The sequence below is a fragment of the Amphiprion ocellaris genome, chromosome 17 (genome assembly GCF_022539595.1).
Source record: "Amphiprion ocellaris isolate individual 3 ecotype Okinawa chromosome 17, ASM2253959v1, whole genome shotgun sequence".
NCBI lineage: Eukaryota > Metazoa > Chordata > Actinopteri > Pomacentridae > Amphiprion > Amphiprion ocellaris.
The window spans coordinates 24,548,002-24,564,780 of record NC_072782.1 but is presented as its reverse complement, the minus strand read 5'-3'; the positions used below and the strand labels follow the sequence as shown (position 1 = coordinate 24,564,780).

The 16,779-nt window shown below is 41.6% G+C and overlaps 1 protein-coding gene across 1 annotated transcript; it reads right to left on the bottom strand.

Annotated features, from left to right (window-relative positions):
* Positions 1–2,422: 2,422 nt before the first annotated feature.
* Positions 2,423–16,431, bottom strand: LOC111579148 (nuclear receptor subfamily 5 group A member 2-like). The gene is made up of 6 exons (XM_055019085.1): positions 16,013–16,431; positions 15,758–15,899; positions 9,522–10,147; positions 5,550–5,669; positions 3,614–3,761; positions 2,423–2,744 (listed from the first exon to the last, which is right to left on the bottom strand). The coding sequence occupies exons 1-6, from the start codon at positions 16,112–16,114 to the stop codon at positions 2,497–2,499; spliced, it is 1,386 nt and encodes a 461-aa protein (XP_054875060.1). The 5' UTR covers positions 16,115–16,431; the 3' UTR covers positions 2,423–2,496.
* Positions 16,432–16,779: the final 348 nt, after the last annotated feature.

Here is a 16,779-nt window from a genome sequence, read left to right as displayed (position 1 = left end):
AACCTATGAAAAACATCTTGCACATGATTTTCTCCGTAATAAACAGACACACTTAGAGACAAGTTCATGAGCATAGTGCAGCATGTAGAAGGTTCATCAGATGGAGAGAAAAACATCCCTTAAAGGAATATAATATCTGCTGCAGGTGCTCTGGGGATGGCTGTGATTAAATGAATCCATTATAGTCAAATGATAATAGGGAAGTTATGAGCTATTAATTATTAGTTTTTAGGTAAATTGGGACAAATATGTAAAGCACAATTTGTCATTTTCAAGCAGTAGCTCAGTGACAGGGAGAGCTATGTCCAAATGAAGAAACAATGCTTGAGGACTTGATAATGGTTAGGTTGAATTGGTAAAGTTATGATCATCATGACTAACACTCCCCCGGCAGTGTTTAGTGAAGGCTACAGGCTATAGTTACTACAGTAGAGCAACTCATTTTACATTTTAGTTTAAATATTGTTGAATTGAGTTCAGTGAATTAGCTTCAAAATCAATATGACCGTTATTGAATGATGTGCAAACAAATAAATAATTCTGGAATTAGAGCCCTTGGTGTTGCACAGCACAACAGTGTTCCTGCTAGAACTGACCTTGGATGTTCTGTGATAATTTTATGAATTGACATTTATGTTTCATTTTTAAACACCTGATAAGTTTGTCATTTTTTATTTTTTATTATTGAAATCCTTTTTCAGTATTGTGTGTAAAAAAAACAGCCTTATTTCAATAGGACAAGATGGGATGAAGAGGTACAGACAACTGTGTAGCCAAACATGAACACAATGACATGACAACTATTTCACTTTGTCTGGTCTCATCATTTGCAGTGACAAAGCCCACTCTTACAGCACTGGCTATGAAGCATGCCAAGCACAGTGATGTTTTTTGGAGAGTTACAGCTCCCTTTGTGGTGTCCTGTCATTCACATCAAAAACCATAGACCTCTTGTAAATCTCTTCATTTAAATCGTACTTTTATCAGAGACCCCTTCCCTAATTTTACTTAATGTATTGCTCCACTGACCTGCCCTAAGTCAGCTGGGATAGACTCCAGCCCCCCGTGACTCTAATGAGGATTAAGTGGTGTAAAAGTAATGGAAGGATGGATATTGCTCCACTTCTATTTTTTGCCTAAGAGCTCTTTGTTGCTGGCGTAATGGTATGGTAACGCAGCTGGAAGTACTGACTGGGCGCTGGCACTAACTGAGTTTTGAGTACTTTTCCATGTGTTAATATGACTGTCTGCCTGTCTCTCTGTGGACACATTTTTTTTTATAGCATCTCATCTATGCAAGACACCCAAAACTTTACCAGTGTGTAGTTAAACAAAATGAAGGCTGACTTCTAAGATGCCTGTGGTCTAACCAGTGAGTGCTGTGTATTCAAAGCAATGTAGTAATGACCACTAAGTACTCAGGGGTTGGAACATCAATGTACTGATGGGTGTAGCAGCCAGTACAGTTGCAGCTGGTGTGATCACATGATGAGATGGTCTCTAGTTTCATGTTAGCATTCAGTATCCTTTTGCTACATCAGAACCCAAAATATTTTCCCAGAAGCACTGTGGAGTGTTCAGCTGTTCTTTGGCAAACCTCAGACACACAGTGATGATTCTTAGAGAGCTACAGCTTATTCTGTGGTATCCTGTCAAACACATTGTTCATCCAGTTTTGCTTTTTCCTTTCATGCTCTTTGCTGGTATAATATCTTACTTTATACTACTATTTATTTTGGTTTTATTGGGTGATTGGTTTACCTGCTTTTTATGATCTTGACTGGGTGCCTGGCCTGCACAGTGGCTTGGTGGTTCGCACTTTTGCTTGCAGCTAGAAGATCCCCTGTTCGCATCCAGGTGTAACAGACCAGATTAACCCCCTGGGAAACAGTATACCCGGGTATTAACTGGCTGAGGCCAAAGTATACCGCAGGGTAGACTCTGGCCTAGGTCAGTTTATATCAGGGGGTATACTTTGGCCTTGGCCAGTTTATAAGAAACTGAGATTTTCCCAGTTTTCGAAGACACTGTAATCACAATATGAATTCTGTAAGCAGTGCCATCACCTGTCCTACATGTTTCATGTGGCCTCATAAAATCCACACACAGTAGTGTAGGATACCGACTTGTACAGGTCTTTGTATAAAAAAAAATGACTAGCCTCAGCTCAAACCTGTTGCTGTCTACAACTCACAAATACATATTTTAAAATAACAGTCCAAGATTTACAATTCTTTTTACACTGCCAAGGAGCAGCTTTAGCTTTCATTTTCTTCTGATGAAAATCTTCTTTCACAAAATGTCAGATCTGGGATTTAAGTATAATGTTCTTTCAGTGAATACAAGCCACATCTTCTCAATATTACTTTTTGTACGTATTATTGTTAAATTTCAGTCTTAAAGCAAAGGAAAAAACCAGGGATGAACAGCATAATTTTTTATTAAACATTTATCACAGCTCAGTGCTTACATATGCTATCATCTGCACACAAGTCTTCATGCTTGCTTGGCATGGAGCATCTCACTGAGCAGGTTGTTGCATGGCATCTCACCACTCAGGTGTTTGAAGTTCAGGTAATCTTCCATGAGGGTGCTGAGAGACCGTAACTCAGACAGACACAGCAACAGGTCAACAAAGCGGCTGAGGTACTGTGAAGAGGTGGTCAGTGTATACTCCAGCAGGGCTCTTTCAACCTGTTCTTGCACACTTTTTATCAACCCATGATCTTCAAGCTCTTTCACATCTGGTCAGTGGGGTAAAGAGAAAGTGAAAAGCTGAAAAATTGTAGAAGTATCACTAAAACTATAACCTACCAAATTTACCAAGTGTTATCTAACATCAAGTCCTGTACACTGTCTAAAAGTTATTTCTGCATGTATTCAACTCTACATCCAAACATGGAACCATGTCAAATAAATGTGAGTTTTCTGGACAGGCACTTTGTAATTAATTAGTAGAAAAAGCACATAGAACATAATCACCATGAAACAACTGGTATATGCTATTCGGGGACTTTTTAAATGCTATGACTTAATGAAAAACATTTTCACTAGCAAGGACCACACCATCAGTTTGAAGCTTGATTGTTTATTGGATGCAAATGAGCGTTATGCTGGTGATGACTGAGATGAGCTGATACAGTGTGGGGAAATGCTTAATCTAGGATCAGCAGCGGCTCCTGGGCTGGCGGACCCCCTAGGAAAAGGAGATGACAGGAAAGGAAGGCAAAAGTAAAGGGAAGGTGGGTGGCTGGAGTATGAGAAACGAGAATAAATAAGTGGGAAGAGCAGAGCGGTAAGTATTGACGTATGACAGGAAGGGGAGCGACTGATGTGTGGTCCTGCTCTTGAACTTCAAGTAAAGATCTTATCTCAATTAAACCCTTGTTTCTCTTTTCTAAACACAATACAAAAAATGGTGCCAATGTCCCTGGAAAGGCTCTTGCAGTGGAAGGGGTCTGCAATTGTACAGATGTCTCTAAAATGATTAAATCTGAAAGGTTTCTTTTGTAAGCACAGTCATGACAAAAACAATTGATCAAATCAGTGCAAAACTCCAAGACTGTTTTAGTCAATATGAAACTCCAAGTTAAAAGCACCAGTTGTCACAAACCTGGATTAAAGAGGATGAAAAACTTGATGCAGGAAAACTCTTGGCGATCCACCTTTAGGATGTGAAGCTTCTCAACCAGCTTTTGTCCTCTCTGGGTCAGGCTGGCCAAAGCAGGACCAGCATGAAAGACTATATCTGACAGCTCCACCTGAACCAAAGAAAACATCTATTGACATCAGAGCAATCACTACTCCCTCTGTACTCTAATTTCTGAGCTTTCCTATTAATGTGTCACACCTATTTTCCAAAAATAATAATTATTGGGGCTTGCAATCAAGTATGTGCACTCAAATCTTGCCAGGGCACGTCATGGATTATTACATAAAGATTTGAAAAAACAACATACACACACCCAGCCACAACATTAAGTGTCACTGAGAGGTAAAGTGAATAATGACGATCTTCCTACAATGGCACCTATCAAGGGGTTGGCTATAATCACGTGAACAGTCAGCTCTTAAACTTCATGTGTTGTAGCCAGGAAATGTCAATGTCATTTTTGTTTCAAGTTGTGATGGCTAGATGGCTAGGTTAGAGCATTTCCAAAGGGCAGCGCTTGTGGGATGTTCCTAGTATGAAGTGGTCAGTATCTATTAAAGTGGTTCAAGCAAGGACAATTCCACAACAGATCTACCGTAGCACAAATTGCTGACAGCTTTTATCCTGTTTGGAAAAGTTTCAGAGCACACAACACTTGCATGACACTGTGGGGTCTTTAAGCAGCTCCTTCAGCAGCAGACTGAGACATCCACCCTGCAAGAAAGAGCGCTATCGCAGGTCCTTCATCCCATCTGCTAGAAGACTTTACAACATCAGCATCACTGGCTGATGTTAACATAAACTGGACTATATCATTACCACCCCAAACCATAAATTTGCACTGACATTCTTGCACTGCACATCTTTGCACTTTTAAACTTTATTTTTATTTTTTCTGTTAAGCCACTTTACCCTCATCTCTCACCCTTGTATATATTGTAAATAAAGCTGCTGTAACAATGTAAATTTCCCCTGGAGTGGGGAGAAATAAAGAACTTTATCTTATCTTTATCTTAACACATTGCAGTTTGTTGGGTATGGGACTGCATGGAGTCCCCTGTCTGTCACTGAAAACAGCCACAGTGGGCACATGAGTGCAGACCGGGACCATGGAGCAGCTACAGAAGGTTGCCTGGTCTACTGAATTCCTATACTTTTACATTATGTGGATAGTAAAGTTTGCATACTTTGTTTATCTGGGGAAGAGATGGCAACAGGATGCACTGTGGGAAGATGGCAAGCCCTTAAAGGCAGCATGATTCTGTGAACAACATTCTGCTGGGACACTTGATGTCCTGCCATTTATGTGGATGCTACTTTGACTCATCGTACCTACTTAAACTTACACCTGCAGACCATGTGCACCCCTTAATGGTAGCAGTGTTCCTAGATGGCAGTGACCTCTTTCAGCAGAATAATGCCTACCACATTGCAAACATTGTTCAGGACTGGTAGGAGGAACATGACAAATAGTTCAAGACGCTGATTTGGCCACCAGATTCCCCAGATCACAATACAATCTGTGGGATGTGGTAAAAAAAAAACACAAAACAAAACAAGTCTGATCCATTGATCTCCCATGGATCTGCTGTTACTGTCTTGTGGAGTGTGTGACTTGACAGGTTAGAGTTTATTCACGCCACGGGACGGACATTAGGTAGGTGGTTGTAATGTTGTGGGCGTTAAGAATATTTAACCAATGCACAACATTTTCATACAGCTACAGTAAAGAGATTGGAAATTTTTACATATGAGGAAAAAATTTGATATTGCCTATTGGAAAAAAGGATGAATTATAGCATTGGCTCATCCGAATTTGAAATAACATGGTTTTATATGTGGATCTGGATAATTATATTCATAATACAAAGGCAGCAGATAAGCAAAGACAACTCACCTCCTGCCCAGTGACCAGGAGCAGACTGCCCTCTTTGCCATACAGGATCTGTCTGGAGATGATGTCCAGGAGCAATAGTTCACTCCAGCCGTGGTGCAGTAACTTCATCTGGTCACTAACCTTAAAGCAGAGAGAAAGACCTTAAACCATTTACCTCCTAGTGTGCACAAAGCCTAAAGTATGTCTGGGTAACCAAAGAATGCTGATAACCACTGTTGTGATATCCATGATCTCTATGTGGTATTCATTATTTCTGATAGGGGTTTTAGGTTTGGCAAGACAACATACACAAAGAAATCCTGGCTATGTCAAAGGCGCTTCACAGTACACCCCTCTTATCTAGCAGAACTCTTGCCTCATCATATCCTGGTTATAGCACTGACACTGACCAACCACATGTTTCTAGATGTCCCGAGATCCAGGCACAAAAATTCAGGTAATCAAGCCTTTGAGATGATTGCCCCCAAACTCTGAAAGATTTTGCCTTTTAAAATAAGAATTGCTCAGGCTTTAGACATTTTTTAGTCACTGCTAAAGTCCCACCTCTTCCAATTGTCCTTCGATTTGAGTAGTGCTTGACACTATAACATAATCTTTCCATGTTGTGACTCCTTCTTTTTTATTATTTTTGCATTTTCTTTTATTCAAATTTCATTTAAAATCAGTTTTTGAGTCACTGTGTTTTATTGCATTTTTTTGATTTTCTTTTTTAATTGTACAGCAGTAGGTTTAGTTTTTGATGCTTTTAAATTACAAGGCAACTTGAGATTAAATCACAGAGAACATCACTCAGCAGGGCCTGAAACAGGGTGTGAGCTTTAGTAAGTCCAAATGGGATGAACAATTACTCGAAGTACTCTAGTGGCAAATAAAGGTTTTCCATTCACCTCCCTCTCTTATCCGCATCCAGTGGTATGCTTTATGGAGATCCAGTCTGGAGCTGCTGCAACACACCTTACAGAAGCTGAGACAGCAGCCAGCAAGAGTAAAAGAGAGTACTAAAGCTAACTACCTTGCCAGCAGAGCAGTTGATGTATGGTTTGTCTGAGCCAGGTGTGGCTTAAGATTAATGGAGAGTTTGGAATGGAAATTATGCTATACTGAATATTTTCTCCATGCTTACCTGAAATAACTATGGTTAAAGGAATTACACTGTGAGTGGTGTCTGGTAAAAGTCTACCATCTACCCACAAGTGGAGCTTCTAGAGGCATCAGGGAATTCAAGATTAAGCAGTTGGCTATTGGTCAAGAAAACAATCCTCAGCTAAAGAGCCAACCAGAGTGAGGAAGAAGAAGGAGAGCTGATTGTGACAGAAAGTAGCTAAAAACTGCATTGTTTGCTGCAGAATTTAAGATTTTGTGCTGCTCACTAGTATCCCCACTCTACTGGTGAGCCCTGTCTTTTAAATGACAGGGCAAATGAATAGAAAATGGCCACAGCAGCCGCAGTATAAGATCTCAAAATGCATTTTGCAAAGCTGTTGCCCTGGGAGATAGGCCTCGCCAGGCTGGGGTCAGCCCTCACATAGCATGATGGTGAGTGAGGTAATCTGGTGTCATGCAGGTGGCCTGTCTTCTTTCTCATGCAGAAGGTTTGTCTGTATTAATGTCAAAAGAAACAAGTGAACTGAAGTCAGTAGGTTCATCCCTACAGTTCAATGGCTTGAAGAAGACAGAGCCGGTTGTGCAGTTTTGAAAAGTTTATTGCTAAACAGTTGTGGTGATGGAGAGGTAAATCAGGGGTGAGAATCCGAAGATCAGGAGGCTGTTGTTTGAGAATAAAAGGTGGGAGAATTTTGACCATCAATAATACCACACGAGCAGGCAGAATAATGTGGCAAGGAATGGAATGATAGATAAGATAAAGTCTATTGATCCCACAGTGAGGAAAGTTCACCCTTACAGCAGCTCCGAGGAGTAAAAAAGTATAAAGGCAGTACAAGAATAAATTAGAAACAGTGCAAAATCCCAGAGAACATTATATCCAGAAGATGATTTTTTAAAATTTTTTTAAAAAGAAGACTATATACAGGAGGATTAAGTTGTAACAGTTATTGCTGTAGCCTCCCATATTGGGTCAGTCAGTGAGGTAGTCCGTGGTCCATGCAGCCAGCTGGTCACTGACCATCGCTCTCTCTAGCTTCACCCTAAGCAGCGGGGGTTAAATTGGATTGAAGGCACTGGAGAAGTTGAAAAATGTGATCCTCACGGTGTTTCCAGTGTCCTCCAGCTGAGACAGGGATATCTGCAGCAGGTAGATGATGGCATCATCCGTCCCAATGCCAGGCTGGTATGCAAACTGCAAGGGATCCATGTTTGGGCTCACCAGGGGGCGAAGATAGTTCATGACGATCCTCTCGAGGCCACAGGTCTGAAATGGTTGCCTCCTTGGGGCACGAGGTCTTTGGTACCGGGATCACACAAGAAGTCTTCCACATGGCAGGAACTCTTTCTAGTCTCAGGCTTAGGTCGAAGATGTAGCAGACCACCTGACAGAGCAGGTCTGCACAGTCCCTGAGGAGCCTGGAGCTGATACCATCAAAACCCGTGGCTTTCCTGGCTCAGGTCCTTCCCAAGGAGGAGAGCCCCAGTGACGGTGATGGTGAAGGAAGAGTTCTTCTCTGTCTGTGAGGAGGGAGGGGGCGAGCAGGGAAGAGGAGCTGGAGGTAGGCTGGACAGTGTTCAGGCTGGAAGGGGAAGGAGTGAGACCATTGTCAAATCTGTTGAAAAACAGGTTTAACTTGTTGGCCCAGCCTTTGTCCCCAGGTTCAGGGTCCCTATTTCTTGCCTTTGCCCTGCCCTGATGTGGTCTGGAGTCCTCTCCAGACCTCTCTTGTATTGTTATTCTGTTGCTGATCCTACATTTTCTTCTTGTAGTTGGCCTTGCACCCCCTGATCTTTTTTTTTTTTTTAAAGATCCTTCTGTACCATCCTCAGTTCTTCTCCGTCATCCAAAATTAAAGGCCCTCCATTTCTCCAGCAGCAAGGCTCTCAGTTCAGGTGTCACCCATGGCTTGCTGTTGGAGAAACACTGCACCTTCCTAGCGGGCACGATGGTTTCTACACAGAAATTTATGTATCCCGTGATGTAATCCATTAAACTGTCAATATCCTGTCCATGTGGCCCACAGAGCACCTCCCAGTCTGTGGTGTTGAAAGAGTCTTTGAGTGTCTGGCCTCCTCAGACCACTGCTTCACACACTTTTTGGCTGGGGGCTTTTTCTTCACCATCGGTGTGTAAGCAGGGAGTAGATGGACCAGGTTGTTTTCTGAGCGGCCAAGCGGCGGGACGGGGGAGGAACTGCAGGCATCTGCTGTGTTGGCATAGAGCAGGTCCAGAGTTTTGTTGTCTCTGGTGGGGCAGTCCACGAACTGATAGAAGTTAGGGAGAGTGGCAGACAGGAAAGCATGTTTAAAATCCCCGGTGATGAGGAAAAAGGCTTGAAGGTACGCTGTCTGTAACTGTGAAACCACACTGTGTAGGAGCTTGCAGGCTGAGTCAGCACTGGCTGTTGGATAGGCTGGAGTTTCAGTACTGCAGCAGGTGATTAGTTGAACAGGTGATTGCCCATGAAGAGGAATCAGTTGGTCCCATCCAGTCACAGACACAGAGAGGTTAAAAGTGAGGATAAATGAGAAACAAGAGGAAGAGGGAGAAAACACTGGAAACACAAGAAACGTGGAAGATATAAATAGTACTGAACAGTTACGCCACTACCCCCAACATTATTAACAATATAGAGCACTAAAAAGGAATCAAATGACCAGACAGGTTGTAAACAAACCAACCATTTATCCAGGTTATCAAACAATCATATTTGAAGGTCAAAATTAAAGTAAACACGCCTGAACTCTGATGCAGTATATCCTGTTTTATGAAGTGATAAGTTTCTTACGCATGAGTCTTCCTCAGGCACAGAGTAAAACTAAAGCAGTGTGCACACAAACCAAAGTCGACAAATAGGACCTTACCTTAAGTTGTCTGAAGAAGATGGATGTGCGTGCCCACTCTACAATGGAGCACAACATCTGGTCAGCAATGGTACACATCAGGCTGAAGGTTTCAGGGTCCCTGTGTGTCTCCCAGCCAGTCTGCTCCTGCTGGAGACGAGCAATGATCTTCCTCCGCAGCTGTAGCTCATCTGGATCACAGTGCAGAAACTCCAACACTAGCTGAGGTATCCTGGGACCTTGCACAGAGAAATATCTTGAGTATGGGTCATACGAATCAGTGCAGATTGTGGCAATTGGGCATGTTGAACTTGCCCAGTTGTTGTTGTACTCTGACTTGATGGTCAAGTCTGAAGGGTAGGTGAACTGGTACTGGGAGACAAAAGGTGAGTTGGAGGACAGAAGTGAAGACGGTGGTGGAGATTTAGCTGTGGTTAGTGGGGTGCTGTGTAGGTTTGCCGTTGGGTGGGGGCCACCAGTGAAGGCCAAGTCTCTCTGATCGGGTGAGGAGTCCCAAATAGGGCTGCTGTCTGGTCTGAGTCTTGTAGCTTGTATCAAAGCCTTTCCCCACTGCTTAATGGCACGATCATGCTTGTACATATGGCCAAACTTGTTCCTGCCACCTCTCATCCGATCTGCTCGAACAGCTGACAAGAAATGTTGATTTGTAAATCACAGTTCTTCAAGCTGATATTCAGCAATATAAAGTTAAGGCCAAAATTACTTGACCAATAGTTTTTTTTCTGGCTGGAGATGACATAAACTGGTAACAGCAGATAGTGAGACGTTGGGTTAGAGATACATTTTAACAATTTTAACTAATTGGAACCATTTGTACATTGGTGACCTGTCCAGGGTGTCCCCTGCCTTCACCCTAAGTCAGCTGGGATAGACTCCAGCCCCCTGCGACCCTAATGAGGATTAAGCGGTTTATAGATAATGGATGGATGGATGGATGGATGGAACTATTTGTTTTAACTAGGTTTTGATTTGTTTTACCACCTTGCTCAGAGGGCAGGTTGTGGCATAATGGTGTACTATATTTCTTATTTGCCCCGCTCTCAGCATTGTCTATCTGTTTTAGCTTTTGTACTTAGCATTGTGTAGCAAATGTGGAGTGCGGGCATGTGTTAAAGTGTGTTTGGTGCACCGCATGCCCTTTGTTTATTTAGTTCATAGTTAACATTTGCTTCCTTTTCATGCTTAAAAGAGAGTAGGGTAAAGGACAGAGTGCATTTGGGTTGACTTTAAGTTACATGTTTGTTTTCAGTGTTGTGTTTACGCTTTGTTCAAAACCTTATTGTTTGTGTTACCTTGAAGGTGACAGGGTGCTGTACTGGTATCAGGAGGACCTAGGGACTGGAGAGGGTTGCACTATTTTGTCAGTGGTACAGTCTTCTCTGGCAGACTAGCAGCATTCCCTTTATTTCATTCACAGTAAGACATCTGCTTGGCTGCATCTTGATCTTTCACTTCCACCTTTTTCAAGTCAAATCTCAGTACACAACGATAAGAGGTTGCCATGTGATGCTGTAAAAGCTGCATGTTTGCATACTGTGGTAGGCATGCAACCTTGGGACCCACTGGCTGGTGGTGCCTGAACTGTGGCCTTTGGCTCATTTTTATATCTTCCTTCTTTTGCTAAGTCGGTTGCTTACTGTTTTGGGTCAGGATTGGGGTCCAGCTGAAAATATGCTCATCCCTGTCGGCATTCAACTATAGAGTTAACCAATAGTGAAGCCTGTTAGAGGGCAGAGTAGTTATGAAATAGAAATAGTAGCTACTGAACATAATTCCAGTTCTATGAGTAGGTACATAGCCTTCTAAGTGCAGTGGTCTAACTGTAAGTACATGCAACAGTTATGTGTCAGAGCATTAGATATCCTGCCCCGTCTCAGTGGTATCCTCTCAGTTAAGTCCCCGCTTGATCGTTGAGCCAGTTTGTGTTCCAGTTACTGATAATTGTAGTCAATTCCAGCAAAACTGAATTGCTTTTCTTGTTTAAGGTAACTTTGTATTTTGTATATTGTGTGCTTCTTGCCTAGGTCTTACCTTACATGGGTCATTTGTAAATTCAGTCGCTTTTTGAATTGACTTTTGTAGTTCCAGTCCGCCCTGCCGCTAGTGGGAGCTCTAGTCTGTTCTGTTACCTTTTCGCCCAGTATTTCTGGTTGTAGTTCCACCATCCATGTCTGTAGTTCAGTTTTTTTTTTAGAACTGTAATAAATATTGTTTTTGCCTATGCTTTGTCGTGTCCCTTTACCTCGCTTTTGAGCCTGTGACTGGGGGATTTGTAACAGTGCTTTTTAACAGCAGTATTCCCTTTACACAGTAGCAGTTAAAACATTTCTTGTGAATTTCAACTTAAACATTATTGTAATCAAATAAAACCAAAGGTATTTGCCACTGCAAGGGCATTAACATTTTATTTGGTTTGTTATAGAAAAACAAGTTGCCCTCAGAGTCCAGGGCCATGATCATAACATAACAGGAACCTTCCCAGCAACAGCAAGTTAACATTTATATATCTGTTCTTTTCTCTGAACAGGTACCAGCAGAAACATCTATCGTTTATCAGGGCGCAGCATAAACGGTCTATGTTCAGTAGCAGCTGTCCCTGTTAGAGTGGGGTGAAGCGGTCAAGCACAAAAAAGAACAAAGCTGGGACTGACTGTGTAGATGACTTTCTAGTCTGAAGTCCTTTCTGTATTTTTTTTTTTTTTGGGGGGCGGGGCTTTTTAGGCTTTAATATATAGGACAGTGGAGTGACGAGAAGAGCAAATGGCCGTGGGACAAACTCAAACCTATGAGTGCTGCATTGAGGGCTACAGTACAGGTGTAACAGGCCAGATTAACCCCCCCCTGGTCAAAGTATACCTGGGTATAAGCTGGCCTAGGCCAAAGAATATCCCGGGATATATTTTGACCTAGGCCAGATTATACCAGTTGACATAAAGATTAAGCAAGCGAAACTCTGAAAACAGCAAGCAAATCATTATTAAAGAACACAATTAGAATGTCCTTGACCTAATTACAATTTTAAAAGTTCAAGGGTAAAAAAAACAATCGCATAATCACTAAGAAAATTATGCTGTAAACAAAACATCATCAAAGATCAAAATTGGCTGTTAATTTCAATTACTGTATAACTGATTACATGTATATCTTTTTATATTACCTTTGTATTATACTTAAGCTTGGCTTGAGCTGGGGGCCAGATTAACCCCCGGGGTAGTCCCTGGGGGTTAATCTGGTGATATAAACTCTTACACATGTTTATATCGTCACACACAAAAAACCTGACAGTGATGCGGGTTGAGGCTCAGACATGCCATCATTCGTTGCGATCCCAAGAACGTTCCTCAAATCGACATCTTCCACAATACTAATCAGAATGCAGTCTACAGTTAACTGCTTCGCTGCAGCATTTGTTAGCTTGTCTTGTTTTAGTTTATCTATTTCTCCCACACACTGCATCAAATGCAGCCTGCCGAAGCCCTCTACTGTTTGTTTGGGTGAGACGTGATAACGCCCATCCCAAGTCCAGATCAACATCCAGCTTCTTGTGATCCATGGTTTGTCTGTATGTGTATTTGGAGACAGAGAGCAACAGACTTTCACAATAACAATGTAATGACTGTGATGAGTGAGATTTTATCCCGTTCTCTGGTCGTTTATTGAACCTTCGCACAGGCTACTGTGGGCTTTAGCCAACGCCAAAATAACTACAAAAACCCTACAACTTGGCTCCAGAATTAGCCGCCGTTCTCAGTTCTGTTACGCGACACACCGGCACGGAGCAAAAGTTTGGGGTCACCCAGGCAATTTGATATTTTCCATGAAAACTCACACTTTTATTCATGGTGCTAACAAAATTGCACAAGGATTTTCCAATCATCAATTAGCCTTTCAACACCATTAGCTAACACAATGTAGCATTAGAACACAGGAGTGATGGTTGCTGGAAATGTTCCTCTGTACCCCTATGGAGATATTCCATTAAAAATCAGTTGTTTCTAGCTAGAACAATTATTTACCACATTAACATTGTCTAGACTATATTACTAATGTTATCTTGATTGAAAAAAGCTGCTTTTCTTTCAAAAATAAGGAGATTTCTAAGTGACCCCAAACTTTTGAACGGTAGTGTATATTCACATGAGACTAGACCCCAATTTATTGTATAAAACATAATGCAATAACAAACTGAAACAAAACCAAATGCAGCAGTAGTAATAGGGCAAAACAAAACTAGTAAATATGTTAAAGAAAAAAGATGTGTTAAAATGTATCACACTAATACAAAGAATGGCTTTTGTCACTTGTTCTTGCCTATTCCAAGCCAGAAGAAACCTATTGGCCAAATAAATCACTGTAAATTAAAATTTGTCTTTGTGGCCTCAGGTATTAGATAAAACCGCCTTAACTTGCTCATTCTTGAGGTTAACACAGCATTACAACAGACACACAGTAAAGGCCTTGTTGGATCTCATGAGAATGAAAAAGTAGCAGTAGTTAAACACTTCATTTTTTGCACCCTTTAGTTTGTAGAATTAAATAGATGATGGATAAAAATCAAAAACAGAACCTCTTCATTTTGCAACAGCAGCAAACAGTTTTGAAAGCTTTGTGTGTTCTTGGCAGCACAGTGTCCTAAATAACTCTAAGGCACTAGGACTCTTTCCACAGCTACAATTCCACGAATCTGGTGGTTAAGAAAAAGTGGCTGGGAAAAGGTCTCTGTTATACATATACATGACGCACTGCATAGTGATCACAGTTAATTCCAAGAAGTATTTAAAGAACACTATGAAAACTAGGAAAATGATGCTCTTATCTGATAAAAAAAAAAAGCTGTCTTTGGGCACAGCTCCAAGCATTATGTCTGATGAACACCAGGCACTGCAGGCTAGCTAACCCCATGTTAGTGGCAGCATAGAAAGGTGTATCTCAGCAGCAGGGACAGTGAGACTGAGGGAAGGATGTGTTATGCCCTTAACCTCCAGCTCTGCTTAGTGACAGCCTTTCCCTCTACCCTCCTTTTCCCTCGTTTCCTGAGGTGTGTGTGTATGGAATGTACACAGGTGTTGATCATTGGATAATTACCTGAGTGAGCACACCTGTGGCAGGGAGCGCTCCATCTGATACTCATCTATTCACTCCATAAAAGTCTAGTTCAGGCCACTACTCGATGTTGGAGAATTAAACAACTCTAGTTAGCTAACCGAGGCAACCGTTCTGCTCTTGCTTGCTTTGTTGTACCATTGCTAACCTGAACTTTCTTCTGCCTCAGTTCTGTGACCCTCCCTGCCTGCACCACCTGCCTCCTGCTGAAACCTTCCTGATTCCAACCTGGTTCAACTCTGATTCACCTCTTGGATTTTCCACCTGGCTCTTGCACCTGGCAAAGCGACCATTCCTGCCACACCACACACTTCTTTCCCTCTGTCTCTCCCAGTCAGCCTGTCAGCTAAGTTAGACCTCTCTCCCTTCATTCTGTTTGCTAAGTACCTCTGTCTTTATTTACCTGTGTGATTGTAAGACTGTATACGCTACCAGTACAACACATCTTCCTTTAGCTTTTTCTTTCTACTACTCAGTCCCATTCATGTTCCTTCATTGTGTTCAGTTCTGTTCTTTGTTCTACACTGTGGTAAACAGTAAAAATTAATAAAAACACTTGAATAAGCAGGTGTCCAAATGTTTTCATTGCACTGCCATGCGGATGGTTTATAAGGAACATAATTCCAGCTGTGTGTAATTCTAAACTGAATGTTTTCATGTCTTCTGGCTTTCTATTCCATTGTTACTACTATTGCTATTATAGGTAAAAATCATTTTATCATGTGATTGTTGTTGTTTTATTAGACACAGCAATGAATTTAAGAAAAAACTAATGTTAAAACCCACATCCAAAAATGACTGGTTTGTTTCAACAGTAATAAAGCCTTTCTCTGCCTACTTAGATTTTTAAATCTTGTTTATGCTTTTTATTTATTTATTGCATTCTTGTTTTAAAATTATTTTATGCTCTCGGCATTTTGTGAAAGGGAACAGAGACTGAACCGCAGTTTCTGAAGACATTTTCCAGCTAAAAGCTTCATGGACCAGCGCTACTGGAAACTTGTGTCTGGCTGTGGCACAAAAACGCTGAAGGAATTTATTTAGAGAATTACTTCAGTAAATTCACATACCGTCACATGAACTCGGCAGAAGCTACGGATGGAGGTCCAGAGAGTGAAAAGCTCCTTTCTTACCTTCCAGCCGCATACCAACATGAAGACACTTCTGAAATCTGCAGAATGGACAGCGTCTCCTCTGAGCTTTATCAACTCTGCACTGCTGATTGTTCACGCATGTGTACTTCTTGTCGTTTTGAACCGTTCTTTTGAAAAATCCCTGCGGGTGTTTAAGAAGAGAAAGGATCTGCTTGAAAAAGGCAGCTCTTTTGTTGCAGTGACAACATGATCTGTCTCCCGCCCGGTTTTCTAGCCAACACAAAAAGAATGTACCTTGCAGCTTTCACAGGTGAGTAGTCCGTAGTGATACCCAGACACTTTATCTCCACAGACTGGACACAGCTCTTCGAAACCCACATCATGTCTGGACTCCATTCTGGAGGGATCAAGGGATCAGCATTAGACTTTTCCCCTTTACATCTGCAATCAACAAAGAAATTAACAAGACTGAATTTTAAGCACATTATGCAGATTAGAAAATGAAGTCTAACATATAAATCCAATATCCAGGAAAATCTTTTAAAATATCTTAAAAAAAAAAAAAAAAAAAGTAATGCAAATGAATACGCTTGCTTGGAAACCCAGTGGACCATAAGGTAAACTATGTCATCAGGAAATAAGAGAAATGTACATCCCACTATCATACCCAGAGCCCCTACTCACTCTCCTACCTGTTGAATCAGTGTAATGCTGCAGCATCTGAGTTTTTAGCCAACTGAAATCAAAGCTGGTGTAAATGCTGCTTATTCTTCCAGCTGGCCCATGTGAAATAGAGGGCAGTGATCATGTCATCCTGCTTTGGAGGAGTGATGCTCTCCATGGTCCTGATCCTGCACAGGTCCACAGTGCTGAAGCTCCAGCCAATGAGCATGTGTGATCACTAAAACTGAAAATCTGACCCCTATTTGTGTTCTACCTCCACAGCTAATATGTCTTCATGTACTTCTTCGCTGCTATGATGTGACAGAAGAATATCATGGTGATAAACAGTATTTTTTCTGTAGTTATTTTGTCCCTCGTACTACTGCTGGTGGATTGTA